Raw genomic sequence first — 25,050 nt, forward strand, 5'->3', positions numbered from 1 at the left:
TTCTCCTGAACATAATGTAATTGCATAGCCGATCAAAATCAAGGCTATTTATTTTGGATAAATATTTTATTGTTTATGTAAAGAAATGTCGTGATGTGTCTCGTTTTTATAAACTATTTTATTCCAGTTCTTGTCTCGTGCTAACGTGAAGCACTGATAAATGCATTTTGAGTTTCAAAGGTTCATAAAGATGAATCGAAATCATAAATTTGGGATTAACAACTAAATGAAGTGTTCTATTTACGTGGGTGGGTTTTATTCACATTTTTAGCTTATCTGCTCAATTATTTGCTCAAATCACCATAACAAACACCTAAAGATGATCTGGAAACAACTCTTTATCTCTATATTCTCTGCACCTCACGTGTCTAAACAAAGATTTATAACCCATCCTTCGATGTGGCCAAAGATGTCAAATGTGGCCTTTACCTTCTGTGTTAAAAAGAGAAATGCAGTATGTGTTTGCACTTACAGGTGCTTGTGTAGACAGTCTCCACCTGGCACATATGACGGTGATGGTAATGTAAGCCACTGAAACACAAAAGGCAAAAATGTACAATCATAGTTTTGTTACGTTCATTATCAATAATAATCGCAGATTCATGCACGTTGCTGAGTGTTTTTTAAAGATTTACAATAATCGCGGTCCGTGTGAGATACAGTCAACAACATGACAGTCCAACATGATCAGACTTGAACCTTTCATAGAGGGTTACTGCGCCCTCTGGCGTCCAATAGTTTATCATCAGAAAGAGGCTAAAAAGAGCACTTCACCCAAAAATGACAATTCGGTCATCATTTACTCACCCTCAAGTTGTGCTAAACCTCTATACATTTCTTTATTCTGCGGAACACATGTGGAAAATTGCAACCGACATTTCCAGGACATAATTTAGGAAAAATGATTGTATCATTTATTGTTGTTTTGTTGAACGCAAAATGATATATTTGGAAGAATATAGAAAAGCAAACAGTTCAAGAGTAATTCATGACAGAGTTTTTCTTTTTGAGTAAGTGAGCTTTAAACCTTCGTGTATTTGCTTAGATTCATTAAGGCATCGACTAAGTGCGCAAAAACAAACTTCAAGAAAATAAATGAATTATATTCACTAAAATAATATAAATCTAACATAGATGCACGTTGATGGCATTGTTATATAAAGAATGTATATTAACAATTAACTATCGTTTTAAAATTGTAGCAGAAACAAATGAGAGCAATTGAAACTTTTATAAAATATCTCTATATATGCTATGATCCAGTGATTGATGAGCCTTATTTTTTCATGGGAATCTTTCAAAAAAACAAGAGATGTTCATGAATTGAAAATTACACACAACCATAAAGGTCGCTGTCAGAAAACAGATCACAATCATCTGCTTCACTATCATCAAACACACTTTGCTCCTTGACTGTAATAAATCTGACCTGCCAACACTTAACAAAAGGAAACCAATGGACCTGGAGTCTTCAGTTGTGGATTCTTGGCATAAAAGTTCATTTAGAAAAACCTCCCAGATCGGGCTCCTTTAAAATGCCTCCTGAAAGAGAAGCATATCTCATCAAAGCTCGGATCAAATAACTCGTACGGTATCAAAGCTAATTCACGGAACCACCTTTTACGTGACACGTTTTCTTCCAAATGGAAAATATTGCATGTAAATACATTAAACAAGTGGGGAAAAACAAACCAAGCTCTTAAACCGTTTACTGTGGTTTGGTTCCATGCGCCTGGAGACCACAACGGGATCTGCTCTTCATTTCTGTTGTAAATCCTCCTCACCACGAGAGACAACAAATTTGCTTTGGCTGCAAGTCAGTGTGATGTGGATCGGAACAACATTTGCATAAACTGACCTATTAACATTCTTAAATATGACCAAATAAGCTTTTATAGAAGGCCTTTTATCAGCATCTCTTGGCCTGGAGGTTTAGTGTTACAGGATTTGGGGGTTTCTTCATTATTTACTGCTTGTATAATTGTACTGTGGTAAAGGTTTCTCTGAAGCTAATGGAAACATACAGGCTTCAAAAGACCCCGTCACAAGCATCAGAGAATGATTTTTGACTGGGAGGTCTCCGTGCCGTGTTGTAAATGTCTGGTAGGAAGCCCAACTTTCGTTCCATGACGACAGAACTAAACATCAGAACAGGAGTTTGTCTCGGGGACCTCGTAACCCGTAACGCCATATCTGACAATTGTTAAACCAGAGGTCAAGCGTCCTAAACTCAAGCTGGTGTCCTCTCTGTTATGTAAGCAGTGTAATTCATAGGAATAATAATAGTTAAAAAGGCTACAATATCGGTTTCATAAGAAATTGTATTAGGATGATTTGCCACGATAATAACAGCTGTCAACAAACATGTAACAATATACATTTGTTTGATCGACAATATCCTCTTGCAACAATATACACTCACCTAAAGGATCATCAGGAACACCATACTAATACTGTGTCTGACCCCCTTTCGCCTTCAGAACTGCCTTAATTCTATGTGGCATTGATTCAACAAGGTGCTGAAAGCATTCTTTAGAAATGTTGGCCCATATTGATAGGATAGCATCTTGCAGTTGAAGGAGATTTGTGGGATGCACATCCAGGGCACGAAGCTCCCGTTCCACCACATCCCAAAGATGCTTTATTGGGTTGAGATCTGGTGACTGTCGGGGCCATTTTAGTACAGTGAACTCATTGTCATGTTCAAGAAACCAATTTGAAATGATTCGAGCTTTGTGACATGGTGCATTATTCTGCTGGAAGTAGCCATCAGAGGATGGGTACATGGTGGTCATAAAGGGATGGACATGGTCAGAACCAATGCTCAGGTAGGCCGTGGCATTTAAACGATGCCCAATTGGCACCAAGGGGCATAAAGTGTGCCAAGAAAACATCCCCCACACCATTACACCACCACTACCAGCCTGCACAGTGGTAACAAGGCATGATGGATCCATGTTCTCAATGTTTACGCCAAATTCTGACTCTACCATCTGAATGTCTCAACAGAAATCGAGGCTCATCAGACCAGGCAACATTTTTCCAGTCTTCAACTGTCCAATTTTTTAAGTTTGTGTGTCAAGTTAACTGACGGATACAACATGATTTTAACCTGTAAAGGTAAAAACGTTGTTAGCTAATGATAACAAACAAAGCCTTACAGTGCTATATTCTTACACTTAACAATAAACATTCCCAAAGGTTCTTCGTGTATCGCTGCTAAGAAAATATTTTAGCATCTTTATATATACACTGTCAGAAATTTTTTTTACCCAATGTATCAAAGATGTCACGGGGGCGGTACGCTACAGTATTGCTACCAATATACATATTTGTACCTACATACGAAGACCCGTTTCGGGTCATCCTACCTGTGCAAATAACATTCTATGAAAATAAAATCTTAATATCTTCAATATTCAAAGAGAAAAGCCCCGTCAAACACTGAAGTCAGAATTAAATTAATGGTTGAAATCCAACTTTGATGCTTGTTATCTCAAAACTACATGTTTAGACTTTAGCCTGGTTTTCACAGACTGGGTCATATATATGTAAGGGAGAATGTCTGCATTGTAATAGAGAATTTTCAATTCAAGTTTCAAGACGGTCAGGACCACATAAACACAGTATTGCTCCCAAAACCCGAAGTCCTGGTTTAGATCTGAACTTCTGTTTCAGGTAAAGAGAACAATTCATTTCTGATGTAAGAAACAGAACAATTACCTCAACTTCAGGTCAAGTATCTTCTCTATCATCTGAACTGCATGACACTTTCTGGAATCAATGCTGCAAAAATCGAGCATTTAACAGGACAAAAAGATTTCTGTCAAACTCCAAGAATAGCCTTGTAGTCTTTTCAGAAGTATGTTCCTAAGACACTTGCTTAAGGCACAAACTATGATTAACACTCACAGTGCATATAATCCACACTTTGAGAGTGTGTTTATGTACTGTGAGTGTTAATTTGACCTCTTTTAACACTGGCGTTTTTTCTGTAAGAGAAAATCGATTAACCTTAGCATGTTTTTAAACCGTCTATAAACAAGCTTTGGTGTAACGTTTTTCTGCCATTAAAAGCTGCATCAACAGCGGCATGTTGCATGCGAGCAGGTCCTTTTTCCCTGATATCTTGAAAGTGTCTCTGTGGTTTTGTGCACATGTTCATCTAGATAAAGTGACTTGTCAAAAGGCCACAGGAAGCTAAAAACACATCCATTAAATGTGTTTGCGATGGCTCCATCACAGCCGGGAGTCGGGTAATAAGTAACCATCATATATGGAAAATACGCTGATGTTCATTAGCCTTCCACCAAAAAGCTTCAAGAAACAAAATATTTGGCTTCAAAAGATTAGCTTTGGATTATTAAATGAAATATTTCTTTAAATAAAGTAATATATACAAATTAATTACATACTCCACATTGAACACTGAGAAATGTTGGGGCAACAAAGTAGAAGGCGTTCAACTTTGACAACTTCAATCATCATTTACAGTCGTTTTGAAACACAAAAGACGATATTTTGAAAAATGTCTCTATGATTAAAATGGAAGCCATTGTGGGCCAATGTTATCTAGTCATCAATAGTTTTCAAAATAGTGTGTTCTGCAAAAAAAAGACATACAGTTCCTTGCAAAAGTATTCGGCCCCCTTGAACTTTTCGACCTTTTGCCACATTTCAGGCTTCAAACTTAAAAATATTAAACTGTATTTTTTTGTGAAGAATCAACAACAAGTGGGACAGAATCTTGAAGTGGAATTAAATTTATTGTATATTTCAAACCTTTTTAACAAATAAAAAAGTGAAAAATTGGGCGTGCAAAATTATTCAGCCTCCTTAAGTTAATACCTTGTAGCGCCACCTTTTTCTGCGATTACAGCTGTAAGTCGCTTGGGGTATGTCTCTATCAGTTTTGCACATCGAGAGACTGAAATCTTTGCCCATTCCTCCTTGCAAAACAGCTCAAGCTCGGTGAGGTTGGATGGAGAGCGTTTGTTAACAGCACTTTTCAGTTCTTTCCACAGATTCTCGGTTGGATTCAGGTCTGGACTTTGACTTGGCCATTCTAACACCTGGATATGTTTATTTGTGAACCATTCCATTGTAGATTTTGCTTTATGTTTTGGATCATTGTCTTGTCGGAAGACAAATCTCTGTCCCAGTCTCAGGTCTTTTGCAGACGCCATCAGGTTTTCTTCGAGAATGGAGCCAAATACTGGACCATCCATCTTCCCATCAATTTTAACCATCTTCCCTGTCCCTGCTGAAGAAAAGCAGGCCCAAACCATGATGCTGCCACCACCATGTTTGACAGTGGGGATGGTGTGTTCAGGGTGATGAGCTGTGTCGCTTTTACGCCAAACATAACGTTTTGCATTGTTGCCAAAAGTTCGATTTTGGTTTCATCTGACCAGAGCACCTTCTTCCACATGTTTGGTGTGTCTCCCAGGTGGTTTGTGGCAAACTTTAAACAACACTTTTTATGGATATCTTTAAGAAATGGCTTTCTTCTTGCCACTCTTCCATAAAGGCCAGATTTGTGCAGTATACAACTGATTGTTGTCCTATGGACAGTGTCTCCCACCTCAGCTGTAGATCTCTGCAGTTCATCCAGAGTGATCATGGGCCTCTTGGCTGCATCTCTGATCAGTCTTCTCCTTGTATGAGCTGAAAGTTTAGAGGGACGGCCGGGTCTTCGTAGATTTGCAGTGGTCTGATACTCCTTCCATTTCAATATTATCGCTTGCACAGTGCTCCTTGGGATGTTTAAAGCTTGGGAAATCTTTTTGTATCCAAATCCGGTTTTAAACTTCTCCACAACAGTATCTCGGACCTGCCTGGTGTGTTCCTTGTTCTTCATGATGCTCTCTGCGCTTTAAACGGACCTCTGAGACTATCACAGAGCAGGTGCTTTTATACAGAGACTTGATTACACACAGGGGGATTCTATTTATCATCATTAGTCATTGAGGTCAACATTGGATCATTCGGAGATCCTCACTGAACTTCTGGAGAGAGTTTGCTGCACTGAAAGTAAAGGTGCTGAATAATTTTGCACGCCCAATTGTTCAGTTTTTTATTTGTTAAAAAAGTTTGAAATATCCAATGAATTTTGTTCCAATTCATAATTGTGTCCCACTTGTTGTTGATTCTTCACAAAAAAAATTACAGTTTTATATCTTTATGTTTGAAGCCTGAAATGTGGCAAAAGGTCGAAAAGTTCAAGGGGGACGAATACTTTCGCAAGGCACTGTACATAAGAGCACTGCGTGAACAACGCAAGGTTGTGGGTTCGATCCCGGCGGATTGCAGATATGTATAAATGTATAGGATAATGCAATGCATGTCGCTTTAAGCATCTGCCAAATGCATAAAATTTAAAAAAAAATATATAGAAATGATAAAATGAGTAAGTGAACTGTGAATAAAAGCTCGCTGTAATGAAAACTTACTGTAATTCACATTTACAAATATTTAAATGATTGCAAACTCATTCCTCTGTTGTTCAGAAACGCATGAAGTTTATAGTAACTTTATAATGAAGCACACATATCAAACCAGCACTTAACACTGGCATTCACATTTATGAAATTAAAGTCAGTTGAGATGACAAACACAGTGGGTTCATAAAGAAGTCAAACAACGATTTTTAACTGGATGATATACATTTAACAGTTTAGAAAACGGTAAACGGGTTTACAAATGTACGCAGTGCAATAACTAAACAACAGATTTTATTTGTTCGTGTGACCAAAAGGGAATGGGAGACAACAAACTAGCTATACCCCCAAACATTTAAATTAGTCTTTATATAAAATTATTAAATAATTCAACAAAAATAGTTACATTTAAAAATAAACCATGTTATGCTAAAGAAATATATACCACTGCAAGATCAATGGGCCTTTAATTGAAATGAAGAAATATGACTAAAACAACAAATGTGACCTGCATGATTTCTTCACTTTCTCTAATTTGTTTGTAAACTGTAGTTTGTGAATGAATCATATCAGAGATGTTAATATTCATTTCTACCTCGTGGTGTTTTAGATCTAAAGGTCTCCTATGGCTGTTTCCAGATATATGAAATCATTACTGGATTCGAAATGAAACTTAACAGGAATAAACTCAACGTACATCAGAAATACATCAGCTGCTTCTTAAATGAGTGTGGAGGAAAGAAAAGGATTTTCAGGGTCAATTTTGAATAAAATGCTAAGACCATGTCTGGATGATACTTTATCCCAAAGAAATTAGCAATTTCATTTTGCATAAGGAACCGGACATACTTATACTTTTGACAAATGCCAAAAACGTATAAGATAAATCCTAGTTGTAAATAATGGACTTGCTGATTTGGGGAATTTAAATTACTGCATTAAGATTTTCCATATTACAGAACAAAATTTGTTAAAAATGATTATTATAGAATTTTATGGTTTCCTTAATGCAAAAGCTTGACATTTTGTTTGATTTTGGGATAAAACTGATTCTACATATATTCACATTAAAAAAGTGAACTTAAAAGCGTGAAGTGTACAGGTACAAACAATATCCACCTGCTTGAGCACCATTTAACATTTACAGAAGGATGGAAATGAGTCAAATATAAAATGTAAGGGGTGACAAGAAAATAAATCTATCGAGAAGTTACAAAGACAAAAAGAGAAAACATGTAACAGACGATCTAAAAACATTGCATTCCTGATTCATCGCTCTTCTATATACAAGGCTTTGTTCAAAGTCGGAGTGTTTTGTTCGAAATTCTTTTTAAGACGAACACTAAAACATTGAAATGCTTCAAAAGTCCTGTAACAGTGCAGGGAACTGGGCTCCATTTCCAAACCCCAGAAACAGACGAACAACTTGCGTCATGCAGTCGCTGCGATCTCAAGAAAACCTCAAGCGAGCAAACGAACAAAGGGAGACGAACGCCACAGAATAAAAACGAAATCTTCTGATTCCATGCAAGCTCTGTCAACTCGGAAATCCTCCAAATTCTCTCTACAGAAGGTCACTATAGTAACAGCATCTCAGTCCAGAGGTCAGATTAAACCCATCCAAACACTTGCATGTCAAAGATTCACACTAGAGAGTTTCCACCAGCAATCCATTCAGTCCCAGTCATCCAAATACGACTGTAGTGGTTTTGATTGGATGGCTGCAGTGATGGAGCTCCTCATCATCTTTAAAGCTCTTTATGATAAAGCAGCATTAACTCAAGAGATACTAAACTTGACCACAGGAAATGATTTCAGTTTGTGTTTCAAAGAAAAAGCGAACACCACATTCTTCCCTCCAGCGAATGTTCACATTTGTTTTATGCTTTGAGAAGACTGCTCATCTCAGAACTTCAGAATAAGCATCTTCTCCTGCTTCTTCCTCGAGCGTTAGGCTTCAGATCCCAGAGACGTTCTGGTGGGACTGGGGGGCAGACGGGCCGCGGCACTGTGCTCCGTTCTGAAACTGTATTCATACTGACACACAGAAAGAGACAGGCAGAAGGAATTAAGCAGACGGCTGCGAGTGCATTTCTTACCCTACACTGACCTCTAGTGGCAAAATGCAAAACTAATAGTTAACTTTTGCAATAACTTAACTATGGTAAAATAATTTGAATGGTCTTACATATTTTACTTTTTCCTGTTATGATTAGACTTTTATTTTTTAGTTGGCAGACTCTCACCTCTTTCTCAATCTCTGCTAATGTCTTGATCCTGATGCCCATTAGATCCACCTGCTCCAGCTACACAACACACACGGAGACACATTTAAAGACATGTATACACTTGTTGCCATGCTTGGTTGAATACAACCTATAGAGCTCAAGTTGATTTCTGATTCGTTGTAAACAGACTCACGTCGCTGGATGCACACGCAAACTTTTCTGAGATCATGAAAGGCACTCCGTCCATTGCTGTAAAAAGAAAGCACATTTTAACGATAACTTGCACTTAACCGTTACTTGTGGTGATTTTTCAAGCGTGTGACGGGAAAATAATGCTAAATAAAGAAGAGATGTTGTGATTCATCACTAAACACTGGTTGTACTTATTACGAGTTGCTTAAAGTCCCAGTGAAAAATGTATTTGATGAATTATTGCAGCGTTTATTGTAAAACGTTTATCAATGTGGGTCAGTCTCTTTTTTAAAATCATGTGCCCTCATAATCTTTAGTTAAAATCTAAAAAAGCACTTCCGACCTGTAATGACTATTCATCTTAAATGACGTATGTCAGACAGCTTGTGCGGAGCTTCCGTTAACTCCTCCCCTTCAACTCCTCTTCAGTCTGCTGCCAGTTCCATTTTAAAATGCAATGGCTGTTTTTATACATCCAATCAAATCGTGGAGAAAGACTAAAGCCACGCACAATATTTTTCCAATTCAAAATGGCATTTCACTCTGAAATGCTTCACAATACAGAAGTGAGAATGATCACGACTTCCGGTTCACAGGGACTTTGAAAAGTTCTTCACAGCGATACCATAGAAGAACCAATTTTGGTTTCACAAAGAACCATTCAGTCGAAACATATCTTTCCTACTTTTTTATAATCTAAAGAACCTTTTTTAGCCACAAAGAACCTTCTGTGAGACTAATAAATGTCCTTCATCTGAGTGTAACTGGTTCCAGGCATTAATTTCAACCTCTAAAAAAAATACATGGACATGATTTCTTTTAGTAGTTGTGTAAAATATACTCAGACAGTCATTGGTGCAAAATTAGATTTTAATAAGTGCAAGGTCTGAATCCCACCGTCTGTATTTATTTGGCTACAAGGTTTCAATCCTCATCGAGACTAAAATATCTCTATAAACAATGTTTAATTCTGTTTTTATTCTCTTTATCAATAGACATTTCCTGTAAATGAAGTTACTGATAAAATACTGAATATGATCTGAAAGTGAATCATTGGTGATCATGTGTGAAGTACCAGAGATAGCATAGAGGTTCTGGTGTTCAAAGTCTGGTCTGGTTGTGCTTTTCCTGAAACATGCTGGCAGGGTCATGGATATGTGCCTGTAAAGAAACACATTTCAGTTATTACCGAATGATCTGTCTGTGACGCTTTCCTTCTAACTTCAAACAATATCAAACATCACTTTCAGTATTTTCCTCATCTGGCAGCTTTAATAAAGACTGAACGGCCGACAAGATGTGTCTGATTATTGACTGTAAATCATCATTATTTTTAGGCCTCATGTGATTTGCATGTTAAGACCTTTGACTTTTAAATGAATCTAATTGTTTCTACCGATGGCAATATCTGTGTCTGTGTTTGACTATAATATAAAAATGTATTTTATATTTAATTAATATTATATTAATAGTTTATTATATATTAACTGTATTAAATTAAATTAACACTACTCAACCGTACAGAATCTTTGCAGAGATCTACAGGAAGTTGCGTTTGGGCCACATAATGGGCCTCATTAATGAAACATTCGTAAATATGTGTGTACATTTTTAGTAATTTGCATGTAAAGCGGACCTTTCCGAAAACATTCCTCCGGATCAGTTTGATAGTGAAATGAGTGTATGTTAATGATTTCCAATCACTTGTAAACAGGGCGTATGCACGCTCATTCATAACTAGCATAATCTCAGCATCTGTACTACAGCTACACAAATTACGTATCTGGGAATGCTGGAATCCTCCGGATTTCGTTCTCTGGTTTGGCAACATTGTTATAAATGCATAATAGGCTAAATGCTTAGGAATAAATGTACAAATTTAAATGTGTCCACCAAAGCGTTTTTAGTCAAATAACACCTGGTGTTCTTCTGAAGATGACCAGCTGGTGGCGCTTGATTTGGAATATCAATGACACTTACATCTTCCTAGTGTCTTATTTGAAAGAATATTACTTAATAGAACGTTGTAAAAATGCAGTAACCAGCAATATTAACTTCTTCATTGTTGTGTATGGTGGTTGATCAATGTAGTTGTCCCCCCTCCCCTTCCCTCTTCTCCCCTGTGGTTAGACAGCTGTACATAAACTGACATTTTACCCAAAGTAAGAGAGTCAAAAATGAAAAAAGACAGGGCAAAAAGAACTCGTGAAATATCATTAAGATACACAGTGCGTCAAAATGCATTGTCATCAGTTTGTCTAAAAGAATACAGAACGTCACATTTTTCGCACCATTTAGGTAAGCAGCAGGTGTACACTCTAACAATTACAAAATCCGACAATTTTCATCAATCCGAAAACTTAAGTCAAAACATTTGCAAACCATTTACACAAAAAAGCGCTCTGCTCGTGTTTCATGAATAAGGCTCAATGTTTGTTTATGTTGCTGCCGCTAAATCCATCTATAAAAAAAGAGATGATATCACATGTGTATCGAGAGCAGACAGACAGACAGGAAGTTGGAGGAAACAGTGAAAAGGGAAACAGCTGGAAATCTGAAAACTTCCTATGACTGAGACCCCAAGGACACAAAACACTGAGACATAAAAAAGCCAGTTAAAAGTTAGCATGAGAAAACCTGATCCACAAACTTACAAAAAAACAGAGAATACTGTATCTATTATATATCAAACTAACACTGTTTGCAGAAAGTGTTCATCAAAAACCTTCATTATTTCACAACAAAACCACACAACCACGCGGGATTAAACATAACATCACTTCCTCGTTTCTCTTCCTGCTCTCGGTTTTTCTCATTCGGTCTCTTTCTATTTTGCAGCTGCGGCGACACATTCACTCCAAACTTCCTCACGGCTCAAATACAGATTTGTTTAGACCTGGCACACACATACTTGGGCAGAACGGGGGCTGGAGTGGAGTTGGAGTTATTTGTGACAGTCTGGATGTTGTTGGTATTGGTGGTGGAGCTGTTGTTCTGGACAGATGAAGATTCTTGGGTCCGTGGCACCTTTCCCATTCGATACCAGATGCCCATATTGTTCAGCTCTCTGTGGAAACATACGATTGAAATCAAACTAAAGCAGAATCAAGATGAGCAAAACAGCTATTGTCATTTCAAATAGTTTGAAATTATTTATTTGCCAACAAGATCAATACACATTACACCTATACAAGTATATGCCCAACGTAACAAGACTCAACGTTTCTATCTTTTGAAGATCAAGAAGACTACCTAGGTCGCGTGACCTCTAGGATGAGACTGAGGTTACTGACCCGATGAACGTATACTGCGGAGGTGCCTGTTTGGATCGTCCTAAGATTCGGATATCACAGATGGCCGCTTCAGTGGAATCTCGTGGGATGAATTTAATACATAACCTCCTCTTCCTAAACGCTGGCTCCTCTGGAGACACAACAGCATCAGATGAAGAAAGTGAAAGGGAGAAAACACCAAGAGACCAGGGTGAGTGCTGACAGTATGAAAGAGGATCATTTCACACAATCCATTCATTATTTATGACCAGAATGAAACAAAATCCACAAGAAAGGCCATTTCATTCATGCCAGACGTCAGACTGTATGTCTAAAAGCGGAGCGAGAGCGCTTCTTTGGTTTATTTATGCTCCGATAACAGTTTCATAACGAGTGACCACATACAGTTTTTAAGGAGGGAACAGTACAAACTCGAAATCATGGTGTAATTTTCTTTAAAGCACATAAGGGCACTCCACAACGTGGCCATCTCCAGCTGAACACAAACAAATGATTTTATATAAGATGTCATCATTTTATGGTCCTGTTACGAGACCCCAAAGGTTGAAGCTCCAAAAAGCACATGCATCTACAGGGCTCTAGACTAATTTTTCCCACCGTTCTGGTCATTTATCAATTTCATATTTTCATGGTGACGTGGCACTGCTTATCATATGATACACCGCAGAGCCACAACGCTATTATGTCTGATGTATTTCTTTCACATATTTTTCTTTTTTATTCTAACTATTTACAAACTTGTTAACCATGTCAAGACATATCTGATATTCCGATGTGGATGTGAACGCGTTTTGTTGTATAAACACTTTTATAATGATCGCATTAGTTGAGATTTTGTTCATCCACTTCTCTCAAAATACACAAATGTAAGTGGCTGGTAAACTATGTGTATCTGATGTGAATAAAATCCGTCAAATTATAATTGAATGGATTGTTATTGCTGCTTCCATAGACGCCGGTACGTAGTTTACAAACTCTTAATATATTTTCTCCTTGTAAGAACGTGTATTTAAATCCGTCTCTTGCTCAGTGCCAGCCAAAGCGCTTACTGTTCTAATCATCCCAGTGTGATTGTACGTGTCAAAGGGTGAACAGGGTACATTTGCCAGCCAAATGTCTTACCAAAACAACCTGAACATTGCACAAAAATGGTCGTAGTCTAGAGCCCTGATCCATCATTTAAGAAAACCAAATGACAGATGGTTTATAAATGTCTTCTGAATGTGACATTTTATAAGTCAAATGATGAAATATTGAACAAAATGGCACCATGTTAGTAACTTTAAATCTCCTGAGTGTCTTGTGATTAGTCATTATGTGCTGTTTTATCTCCAGAACCCAATGAAATTCGTTTGTGTTTAGCTGAAGTCATATACGTGACGAGAACTTGGATAAACTATTTCAAGGATTTATATTCAATTTTGAGCCATGACATCTTGCTAATGGATTTATATAACATCTTTTGATGTTGAGTTGAGAGGAGAAACAGGCACTTACGTGTGTCCACGGTTTCCTGGATAGGAATAAATCCCACAGGCAGCGTGTCCTTGATGTCGATGAGCTTCATGTCTACAAGCACGTTTCCTAAATGACTCTGTTGAGATACAGGAGAACCCTCTTGTTGTAAAGCATGAAACTTCAAAGTGGATGAAATCATCGTAGTAGAGACCTTAATACACACTTTCATTAGGTTTACGGTCCATACAAGCATGAGTTTTTACCTTCACATTGATCTTAGTTTGATGTGTTGTTTATGCTACTGTGGCTCATTTTAGTTTTTGTATTATTTGTGTTTCTGTTTGCCACCGAAAACTATTACATCTACATAAACCTGCCTCAACAGACACAAAAAATATATATTTTTATATACAACTTTAAAGTCCCAGTGAAATTTTGTATGAAATATTTTTTCATTAAATATTGCAGCGTTTATTGTAAATAGATTATCAATGTGGGTCATTCTCTTCATAAAATTCATGTGCCCTCAAAACACCGCACTCTAGTGACTATCCATCTTGAATGACGTATGTCAGACGGCTTGGGTGGGGCATCTGTTAACTCCTCCCCTTCAAATGTCAGTCTGCTCCCAGTTTAATTTCAAAATGCAATGGCTGTTTTTATACAACCAATCAAATCGCAGTGAAAAACAAGCCACGCCCTTGATTTTTTATCATTCGGAAAAGAAATTCACTCGGACATGCTTAGCATTTGTTTCAGAGAAATATCCATATTGACAGTGCTATTAAAATGAATGTCTAGCATCAGTTATCCCTCTACTGCACGTAAACCAGAAGGCTTGTTTTACTAACAAATGACATACGTAAATTCCGGTGACATATGGATATTCCGGTGACATATGGACATCAATATGGATATTTATCTTAAACACATTGATTCGCTTCAGAAGACCTGTGTCAACGCCACAGAGCCATTTCAAGTCGTTCTTTGATCGATGGGTGCACTTCAAAATATTGCCCCCCGTTCACTGCCATTCTGCTTGGTAGACAAATTATACGTGGTATTTAAACTCTGACTGTATTTTTCTTCAAGAAGAAAGTCATATTCTGTCAGGATGCCTTGAGGGTGAGTAAAACATGGGGGAATTTCGTTTTGCCTCTCGCTTTAAGTGAAAGATCTTTCTGCTTGAGGTTTCATAATATAAAAATGAAGAAATCTTCAGCACACACCGCTGTTCATGAAAAAAAAAACACTTCCTCTGCAGCAAAGAAAACGGCAAATACGATAAGATCTTGCTTCACATTACAGAGACCTAAGTATCAGAGAACAAATTACATTATCTGAAACAGAACAAACTCTAGGTCTGAAAAGAATTCCCTCCCTATATTCTGCCTTTAGACTGATATAGAATGGTGAATTAGATGATAGACAGCATATATATAATATATACATGTTAGCTCAGCGCAGAAAACCAAAAGTCTTGATAAAAACATGAAGAAATGACTTACGTTCTCTTTGGAGAAGGCTCTGGTGAAGCACAGATAGCGGGTCACCTTGGATTTGAACAGCCCATCTTTCCACAAGTCTGCATCAATCCCATCTGTAGTTTGTGCAACCTACCAGAACCAAACAACAACACAACCGATTTCATCATTTATCTGGATTTTTCCAGATGATAAGACTTACTTTTGGTTACCTTGAGCTGTTTAACAACTCACAGAATAATTCATATAAAAAACACTGACTCACATTAATGACCACCAGATGTGTCTTAGTTAGGAATGTAATCAAGGCTAGTCGTTTATAAATAGACTTCAATTAAATTCCCCAGGGGGCCATGAAGAAATTCTGAATCTTAATATTGACGTTACAGATTAGAAATGGGTCTGGAGGGCAACATCTAATAACTAACTAGTATTAGGGGTGTAAATGGGACAGTTCATCACGATACAATGCAACATCAATTTCCTCCACCAGAGATACGCTACTTATCGATAAATCGGAAAATTCAGCGATACGTTTGCGTTTCGATTTATTTATCCATATTTTTATATTTACATGAGCAGTAGGGCTGTCAACTTTAGTCGTTTAGTCGACTAATCGGTCGATGCCGTCTTGGTCGACTGACATTCTCATTGGTCGACCAGTTGCCAATTTTTTTTTTTTTTTTTTTTACCAATGAAGACATTTTCATTGATTTACTCCTTGATATTTATTCCTTTTATAAGCAGTTATATACTACTGTATTCTAAATTTAATTAGCCTATGTTTCATCCCCAACTTTAAATACTTTAATTTCGGCTATTTTGTAACAGCGCCACAGTTTAGTGCACCACGTTGAACACTCGGGAACCACGTGTGGCTGCATGGCTGCACTGCTGCTTCGCGCTCAGTAAGGAATATAGGTAGTTTTGCTGTATTCATTCAGTTAGAACGCTAGTTGTTTTGGCTTTAGTGGACAAAATGTCCAAGAAATCTAAATCTTTTGTCTGGCTGCATTTTACAAAACAAGATGACAAGACTGTGGAACATCGCGTCTTTTTTTTTTTTTTTTTTTTTAGTCGACTGATCGCTGCGCAGGACAGGACTTTGGTCGACTAAGCATTTCTTTGGTTGACTACAGCCCTAATGAGCAGTAATGCAAGCAAAATATATAAAACAAACATTTAATTAAACTTTGTGTTGTAATGCATGTGGGACAGCGAAAAACCCCAAGAATCAACCAATCGGTATCTTGAAACACATTTTACAGACACATCCACAAAACATCCAATGACGAGTACATTTCTACATTTATTGAGCAGATGCTGTTGTCCAAAGCAATTTACGAAAAAGGGTGCAAGCATTTCCGGTTCCCTTCTCTTCAGATTAATGGTTTTTATGTGTGTTTTTGGTGTAAAGTTATGCGATCAAGATATTTTCAAGTTGTTTTCTACGACACACGAGAAATCTCACTTGTGATCTCTTCACGCTTTTACATGTCTTCGGAAACGGTGCTAACATGGGACTAAAGACATTATCCGTTATAGAGCTGTAGGATTAACCAATAAAATATTGCGATCACGATTAAACTCCCACATAATCTCATTAATGAAAATCAATGAGTCTCCTGCGTCTATTACACCTCTAAAATCATAACGTTATACAATGGTGCTGCCGCGGATCAGAGACAGCATTAACATCATTAGGTATGAAACGACGTCACAAACAGTCTTTTATATCACCACACACTGTCTGTTATTTCTGTTTCAAATGATCACTGAAGTACTGGGATTAAAGCAGAGTTGCCAACTCGCACGCATGAGACATGCGTTTACAAACTCTCAGGCTGCCCAAATTAATCTCTCACAATTAATCTTACGCAAACAGAGAAGCTGCGCTATATGTTGGTTTTCATCAAGCTGCCCAGCATTCCATATTTTCAGGTTATTGTAAACTGTTTATAGGTGAATACAAGGTTGGTGTTAATCAGTTGTATCATTCTTTATAGACCTCTTCAAGCTATCTCTAGATGCCTTTCTAAAGACCTTTAATTGCAGGTGTCACCTTATGAATTCGTTTTAACTGTAGAAATATGAAATATTTCCACAAGATACTTCAATGCATTGATACTTGTTATTATTGTTTGAGTTTTGCTGAAGTCAAACTTTAGTAGCACTATAATTTACAAAAATGAAGTCATCATCAGTGAAAGCAGTCTAGACCACCGATTTTGGATGTCTGATAAGGCATGTAATTCCAATAAAGAGCTTTGGGGTCTCCAGGGGTCAACATCAGACGTCTGCAGTTTGATTCTTAACAGACAACCACACAAGTGTCTCGCTGTCAGCGCTGGAAACAACAGATCTTTATCTCTCTCTGATTCATACTTCGTTTGCGTGTAGACTACAGCGATTCTGCTTTTAACAGACCAAGCTTTCACACACAGGCTAGCGATTCACAACGGACGCATTGTTCAATTGTATGCTGGTGTGACAACAGTGACTGGGACAGTCAAAAGAATCAACAATCCCACTGCGGCTTCTATTGCCAAAGTACATTATTCAAAGCCATTTATGGAAAAAAAGTCAAATGTAAAGAAACAGATCAGCCAAATGTGAAAAACAGCTGGTAAACATCTCAGGGGAAAGCTTACGTAAATACATGAGAAATACACCCGAGCACAAGAGTTTGCCAAACCCTTTCTTAAAGACAGACCTCTCCTCTGTCCCCGTTGGATTCATTGTGTTGAGGCTCAAATAGCTGCGAGCATTTCAAAGTCAGGTGGTGGGAAACAACTCCATAACACACAGATCGTATTTCTGTCTTTGAACTGTGGCCACCCGGTCAGGGATTTTCTAAAACTGAGGGTGTGAACGCTTCAGTTTGTAAGTCTAGAGAACATCCATCACACCACTTGCATTACATATATCAACGATTACACGAGACCCTTCATGTTAGATCAACAATAACACAAGAGAAAAGCACCTAAGGTTTTTAAAGAGGGAACACAATACATCCCATGATGCACTGTGGGTGATGTCACATTAGGTAGTGTTATTCTTGGCCAACAACCCGGCTGTAAAACTCCATTTTAAAAACTCAAGTAACACAAAACGATGGCTTCACTCGAGGTTTTGTCTTAGAAGACAGTAGACAGCGAAGAAAATCTGGGCAATTCAGTGAAAATGTCAACCTTACAATGAAAAAAAAAACGGTTTTTACTATGCTAACAGCCCAGATATCAACTTTGATGGTTCAAATACCCATGTGAGTTTTCTCATTAAGAATTTTTTATTTATTTTTAGTGTATGATTTTTCATAGTCAGGAAAGTGCCATTTAAGGCTTGACACATTCATTCATAATGGCACATAATCCTCATTAATGGGGACATGAAAACTTAAAATTAACTATAACAAGTCATCCTTATCTCTTCTTCATTTGTTGGGTATACTTGCTTCAGGTTTGTGCATTTTAATTTACAGAAATCCTACAAAATTTGTCAAATTCATAATGCACGTTTATTTGCCTTTTTTAAAACAGAACATATGTTCAGAGACTTACATTTTTCTGATGTTAAGACTCGATCAACAAGGGTTTAGACAAATATAAACAGGATGGGTTAATATATTGGTAACACATTCTCTGAGCAATTTTATGTCACGTCCAAAATACTGGAATTGCCCATCTGTATAAGAGCGTGAGGTCCGTCTCTTACCACATCATAGCTGGTAGGAGCTCTGTTTCTTGAAGCCACAACACCAACACCAGTAATGGGATCCATTGGCATCTCTGGGAGGGCGTCTGAAAGGTCTCGTACTTCAGGCATCATGTAGGAATTCTGAGAAGACAAGAGAACCACAATCTTAACTTGCTAACCTGCAAAAACGACCATAAAATCACATCTGTAAGACTGCAGTGTTTGGTTTGAATGATTGAAAAAAAACATTGTATTATTACTATCATTATATATCCGTCTATGAAAATACATATAGATGGTTACTTTTCAAAAAAAAGATTTTCTTTTGAAATGTTCTTTAATTAAAAAAACTGATGAACTTTAAAGCATTGTTAAGATCTTTTCTTTTGATTTCTGAGAATATAAACAATGCCGAATATGGTCTCTAGCGTGCATTAGCTATTTGAAAGCAAGCATCTGTGCACTAGTCACATTTACACAAGCCAACACTTAAACACATCTTTGTGAGAAAACACAGAACAGAATACAACACGACTGTGCCAAAATATCAAGAGGAATACACAAATGAAGCCAAGTTTGAACAGAAAGAATTGTGCTAAAGTACAGAAGAAGAGTCGAAAGAGAAAGCTCTAAAGTGTTGGGGTCAAGAAACCGTCTAGACGAAATTGACATTTTCTCACATTATTTCAAACCCTTAGGACTTCCTCCTCTGTGGAACACAAATGGAGATCAAAACATATCTATTAAAATTGTATTCAAACCGAACGGACAATGTTGAGCTGCAAAAATACGTATAACACTCTCACTGTGCAATATTTCTAGTCTTATGAAGCCTGTAGAGCAGGCTTTTGAGTTTGATAATCCGCTCTGACATAACACGTGTCATAAATGTCTTTTGCATTTGTAAATAATAAATGTAAATAAGTAATATAAAAATTTGGCATGTAAAGATGGTAACAACCGTGTTATGTTATCACGTCTCATGACCGATAACACTAGACAATAGAAATCTGATCTGAGAGAAAGAGTTAACAATGACATGAATGTTTGTTCCACAGATGAAATACAGGTTCCTGAACAAGCATCAACCATTGATCGTAGGCTTTTTTTATACTTTTATACATCTTTGCCAAAACATAATTGACAGGATCCTAAAATAAAGAAAAACCTTGTGTTGTTGATAAACACGCTTTCGAAAATGATACCGAACAAGAACGTGCATGCTCACAAACGATCTAGTGTGAAAAAAACCTCAAAAGTTGCACGACAACTACAGATCAGCAGAACAAACAAAGAGTTCCAGTGAAAATTGCTCGGCATGGGTGTGATAAGCATGAACTTGTGGAGCTATCTTGGCATCGCCTCATTTGTACCGAGTGCTTAGAGCCGTCTTTTTTAGTTCTGTGCGTAGCGGCATACAAATGAAAGCAGTGTTTGCATTGAGCAAGAAGCTTTGGAGGAACCTTGGAAACCGGAGCCAGTTTCGGCACTTAAAAAGACACTGTCAAATGCGTGGAAGGCATGGAAGCAGCCTGCAGAGAAGCAAACAACAGACTGGGGTGAGAGGGAGGGAGAGCAAAACTACGAGCATGTGAGAACATCTCCGGCGAAGAGAGAGAGTGTGTTTAGTAATGATAACTAAAAAAAGTATGTGACATGATAGTCCCTGAAGTCGACAGCGAGAAACCCAAGCATTTGTTGACGGGAATCTTGCGTTATTTAGGTAAATACGCCCCCCAAATAAAACCTAGTTAGGTCAAACCAACTACCATAAAGCACAAAAGCAACAATCTGAAGCATTATCAGGACAAACTGTGAGATCCAGGACAGATCTCATTACACAACACACGTGTGCTAGGAAGGGTATTGTCAAGTCACTGCTTAAAGAAATATCTGGGACCATGATGAAGACCATTTGTTCTTAAGCTTGTTCAACACCACGCCACCTCTCTAAGAAAACATGTTTGTTTGCTCAGGTGACTAAAGCAAATGTCGTCAGTAAGCAACACCGCTCTGAATTTCCTCGGCTCGTACAACCTTCTGGTCTTATCGTGCGCTGCTTTGTGATCTTTCATTGGAAAGATTCTGAAACGTCTCATATACACAAATAACGCCATATCACGTTGTCTCCAATAACACAGAAGACATCAAATCCTCTCTCAAATCAAAGTTTCAATGGGAACAAACTAACGGCCGTGGAATAAGCAAAGAAAGGTGGTAGAAATTTGCATTGAACATGGCCTGTGACAGTACATCCAAATCCTGTGGGATGCATTCAGATCCACTATACAAATACCTACAAATATTTAGTAATGACGCATTTGTAATATCATGTCTGCGTCAGATGAATACGTAGTATCCGAAAACTATCATGTTACAATGAATGCATGCATGCAAACCATCACAAACACAGGCAGCATTCAGCACTGCCCCCATAACGGGCCATTATGATGACACACTATCAGTCCAGTTTATTCAATTTATTGCATCTTGGTGCAAAGAAAAACCTTGTTGCAATCTTAGTGCAAAACAAACCTGCAAATTAAATTCCGGCTTTCTCAAAGATCAGATCACCGTCTATCTGTGCATTCAATGAAATATAATGATATTAAAATGAAATTAAAACCACATCTATGCGATATGTTATTGTTGTGTTTACATCGAACAAAGAAAACGTACGCGTCATTTGATCGTATCGAAATATAACATCTCGACACATAGATAAGCACTGCACTAAATAATGAAGATAACACAAACCCCAATGATATATGACTGTTATGCTTTATACACACGTTCAAAATCACATTTCTACTCCGAAACCGTTCACCCGCTTACTTCATTTGACTCGGTTTAAAATGCACGTCTTGAATATTTGCATATTCGTTCGTGTTTGTCATACAACTTTTTTTTTTCTCCGTTAGCATTGACATTAGCCAGCTGGTTGCTAGGAGACTCCATAGAAATTCACTGCTTAGCCAGCCTAGCGTAGCCTAGCATATGCTAACCAGTTCTTCAAAATCCAAGCAACGTTATTTCCTCCAAACACAACGCGCTACTTAACTGTTAAATGCGGCAACGCGTCCTTCCTTTTCGGACAAAAGCAGCTTTTCATGGCCCGCAGCGGTAGACAGAAGCGGAACGCGGGAGTCTCTGCAGCGCGGGAGTGAGGGGACGGGACGCGGCGGAATGAGAGCGAAAACCCCGGTGGAGAGCTAGGCGGCGGCGGGGTTGCTAACGGAGCTAATGCTAATGGACGTCTCTTACCCAGTGCGGTCAACAAACACACTTCACACGGACGCTGCGTACAGAAATAACGGCGTTAATTCCTCTTCTGTCTGTCGTTAGGGCTCACGGCTGGACTGTTGATATTCCCTTAATAGATTTAGTCCATTTTAAGCGGCGCATTTCTCCGTTTTTGCCAAAGTGGTTTAGGGGTCCAGAGAAGCTGCCATTGCCAACCAGTCACAGAGACTGACTGAAGAGATAAAGAGAGAGTAGGGTGTGTTTGTTCGTGTGCATGTGTCTGCTTCAGAAGATCGGAATTGTAATTGTTTTATTACAAATACCATTATAAACTGTTTACCACAAACGGAATTCAAAGTCTTTCGTGTTTTGGGTAGTATTCCAGTAGAATTAAATGGTGCCACGTGCAGTATTAAGACATAAATATCCTGTTTTAAACCTTTCATTTGATATATTGTTTGTAATTGGTATAATTGATGTTTAAAAAAAGTTAAACATTACTTTTAATTTCAATAAGGTTCATGTGTGTCCATTAGGCATCACCATAAAACCATTGTGAAAGGTGGGTTTAAAGGGATAGTTCACCCATAAAATGCAAATGTCTATAATTTATGCACACTTAAGTCACTTGCACTATTGTTTAGTCTAAATTATTATCTGTTCATAGCCACCTGTACATTAATGTTCATAGTATATACCCATCTGTATATATTGTTCATAGTACATACTGTCATATTTTCACAGAACATACCTACTTTAAAGTATTTTCATAGTCCATGACCACTGTATAATATTTTCCTAATATTGTATTCTGTATTTATTCACTGTATATCCTGCACTTCTGCTTAGACCTAAACTACATTTCGTTACACTGCACTCGTATATGTGCAATGACAATAAAGTTTAATCTAATCATCTAATCTAATCTAAATTATTTCATCTTTTTCTCACCCTCGGGTTGTTTCAAACCTGTATACATTTCTGTGTTATGTTGAACACAAAGAAAGAAATGTCGAAAAATGTTAGCAATTATCAGTTCTGGGACAATATCCACTACCATCGTAGAAACAAATGATTGTTTGTTTAACACAAAAGAGATATTATGAAGAAAAACAAACAATTTTGGAGCACATTTGACAACCGTTTAATGTCTCCTACTATGGTAGTCAATGACGTTCCAGAAAAATTCTTCCAAATATCTAGTCATTTATACAGGTGTGAAAACATGAGGGTGACAGAATTGACATTTTTGGGTGAACCTTAAGAAGACATCTCATTGGAGCGGTGTTTTGCTTTGTGGAATTTAAAGAGAAGACAGGACTAATGAGATTGTTGTGAGCAAACGTACAGGTTAATGTTAAGAAGGATTACCTGGTAAATCCGGTACTTTACAAGTGTTGCGTGAGTTGACACTTCCAACCAAGTCTTCCCTTTCATGTAAACACTTATGGCTGTGGTGACTTACCCTTAGAAACCCTTTCGAGTCTCTTTGACAGAAATGATTTTTGACACTTTGCATATTTTTAAGCGGTCTGCTTGTCTTTGACAACACTATTGATTTGACAATATAGCGCATTATTGAACATTCATAACTGAACTCGTATTGTTTGCGTATTGTAGACATGAAAGCATTGGCTTGTATTCCATGTGGGTTATTTGTTAGCAGAATGGTATAAATACCCTGTCAGCTGTGCCCACTGATCTACAACAAGTTTGAGCGGTGCCATCTGGAGGGCCTGGCAGACGTTATAATCTCTCTTTAATTACATTAGTCGTGCCATCGGTTACTGGGAAAGTGTAGGGCTCCAAAAGCAGATGTGTGCCAGGGTCTGGGGTAAATAAATGATATGTGACTTCCCGAGAAATAAGAATGGTCAGAACCGTTCTGATCAGTTGGTCGGTGTCTGCAGGTCTACCGTATGCGTGTTTGTATGGTTTTGTAGGTTGGCTATATCAGCAGCACTTGAACACGTGTGACAGTTAACCTTTCAAGTCTGAATTAAAGCCAGCCGGCTGAAATTTCACCATGTGAGTCAGGAGACAGTTGAAACTCTTGGGTAAATATAAAGCGTTCATTTTGGATGTAGTAAACAAGACTCAACACTTTTTGTGAAATATTAGAGATGGTGTACTTCATTTGAAATGATGGGATTTCAGTAAATATCAGTAAACTAAACACTAAACGTATTTCAAACTCGATTTGATATTAAATGTAATATTTAAGTTCCACACTCTTTTCAGTGATTTTGACTGTTGTGATGCTGTTACCTGACCGCCAGGGGGCACCATCCACACAGCTGTGTAAAATGCTCGTGTTTCCAGCTTGTTCGTGATTGTGTATTTTACATTTTGTCTCCCATATTTACTGATTCAGCTCACCAGCTCGTGGGCAAAGCTCTCTGTAACAACAACAGGATAGCAAACCAAAATGTGCTCTGATAGCCGTAACCAGGACTGGGAAACATGTGAACACTGTTTAGTGGCTCATGGAACACTTGTTTCTAGTATGTGTTACTGTACTTGCCTGGTTCAGAAACATACAGCTGGGAAAACAAATAAGCTAGACTTTTTTCATCTCAGTGGTCCTGCACCATGATGCTCGGGTGCTGTGGGTGGGTGTTGCTATGGTGTACTCTTTGTTGTTGTTTTTCGGATGGCTCGTGTGGTTTTCTTGGTATTTCTCGCTGTGTGGTCTAATGTTTCAAGTTAAAAGAACCCATGTGTCTATGAAATTCAGGTCTCTAGTTATTACTCAGATCCATTCTTCTTTGTCAAAATGCTGGGTTATTTTCAACCTATAGCATTTAGGTCAAAAAGAGGTTCTGGGTTAAACTAACCCAATGGTTGTGCTTGGCCCTTTTTGACCCGCTGTTTTGCTTCTGACACTGTGTTGAAAATAAGCCAACGTTTGCATGAATAATTTTTTGATCAAGCAGGTGAATGTTAGAGAATAGTTGGAAAAGTAATAACATTCCTCAACAAGCCACGTGATGTATCATTTAGGTAAGTCTGAAAC

At 37.8% G+C, this 25,050-nt stretch overlaps 1 protein-coding gene across 2 annotated transcripts; it reads right to left on the minus strand.

The window, feature by feature from the left end:
- Positions 1-6,498: 6,498 nt before the first annotated feature.
- Positions 6,499-22,312, minus strand: mvb12ba (multivesicular body subunit 12Ba). Of its 2 annotated transcripts, none has more exons than XM_079486873.1 (10): positions 21,853-22,312; positions 18,810-18,932; positions 15,120-15,227; positions 13,651-13,747; positions 12,154-12,283; positions 11,772-11,927; positions 9,936-10,021; positions 8,862-8,917; positions 8,687-8,746; positions 6,499-8,477 (listed from the first exon to the last, which is right to left on the minus strand). In XM_079486873.1, exons 1-10 carry the CDS (start codon positions 21,901-21,903, stop codon positions 8,391-8,393), a joined length of 954 nt encoding a protein of 317 aa, XP_079342999.1. In that variant the 5' UTR covers positions 21,904-22,312; the 3' UTR covers positions 6,499-8,390. The 2 variants fall into 2 exon arrangements, with proteins under 2 accessions (XP_079342999.1, XP_079343000.1); XM_079486874.1 differs by having other exon boundaries at positions 22,056-22,270.
- Positions 22,313-25,050: the final 2,738 nt, after the last annotated feature.

The sequence above is a fragment of the Barbatula barbatula genome (assembly GCF_947034865.1).
Source record: "Barbatula barbatula genome assembly, chromosome: 2".
Lineage (NCBI taxonomy): Eukaryota > Metazoa > Chordata > Actinopteri > Cypriniformes > Nemacheilidae > Barbatula > Barbatula barbatula.

Bases quoted from the DNA above. Each gene is read 5' to 3' on its own strand.
- mvb12ba (XM_079486873.1), bottom strand. From the start codon at position 21,903: ATGAAAAGCTGCTTTTGTCCGAAAAGGAAGGACGCGTTGCCGCATTTA. The intron at 15,228-18,809 runs GTAAGAGACGGA...TGGTTCTGGTAG, and splicing joins CTCCTACCAGCTATGATGTG to GTTGCACAAACTACAGATGG. The intron at 8,478-8,686 runs GTGAGAGTCTGC...TCTGTGTGTCAG, and splicing joins TAGCAGAGATTGAGAAAGAG to TATGAATACAGTTTCAGAAC.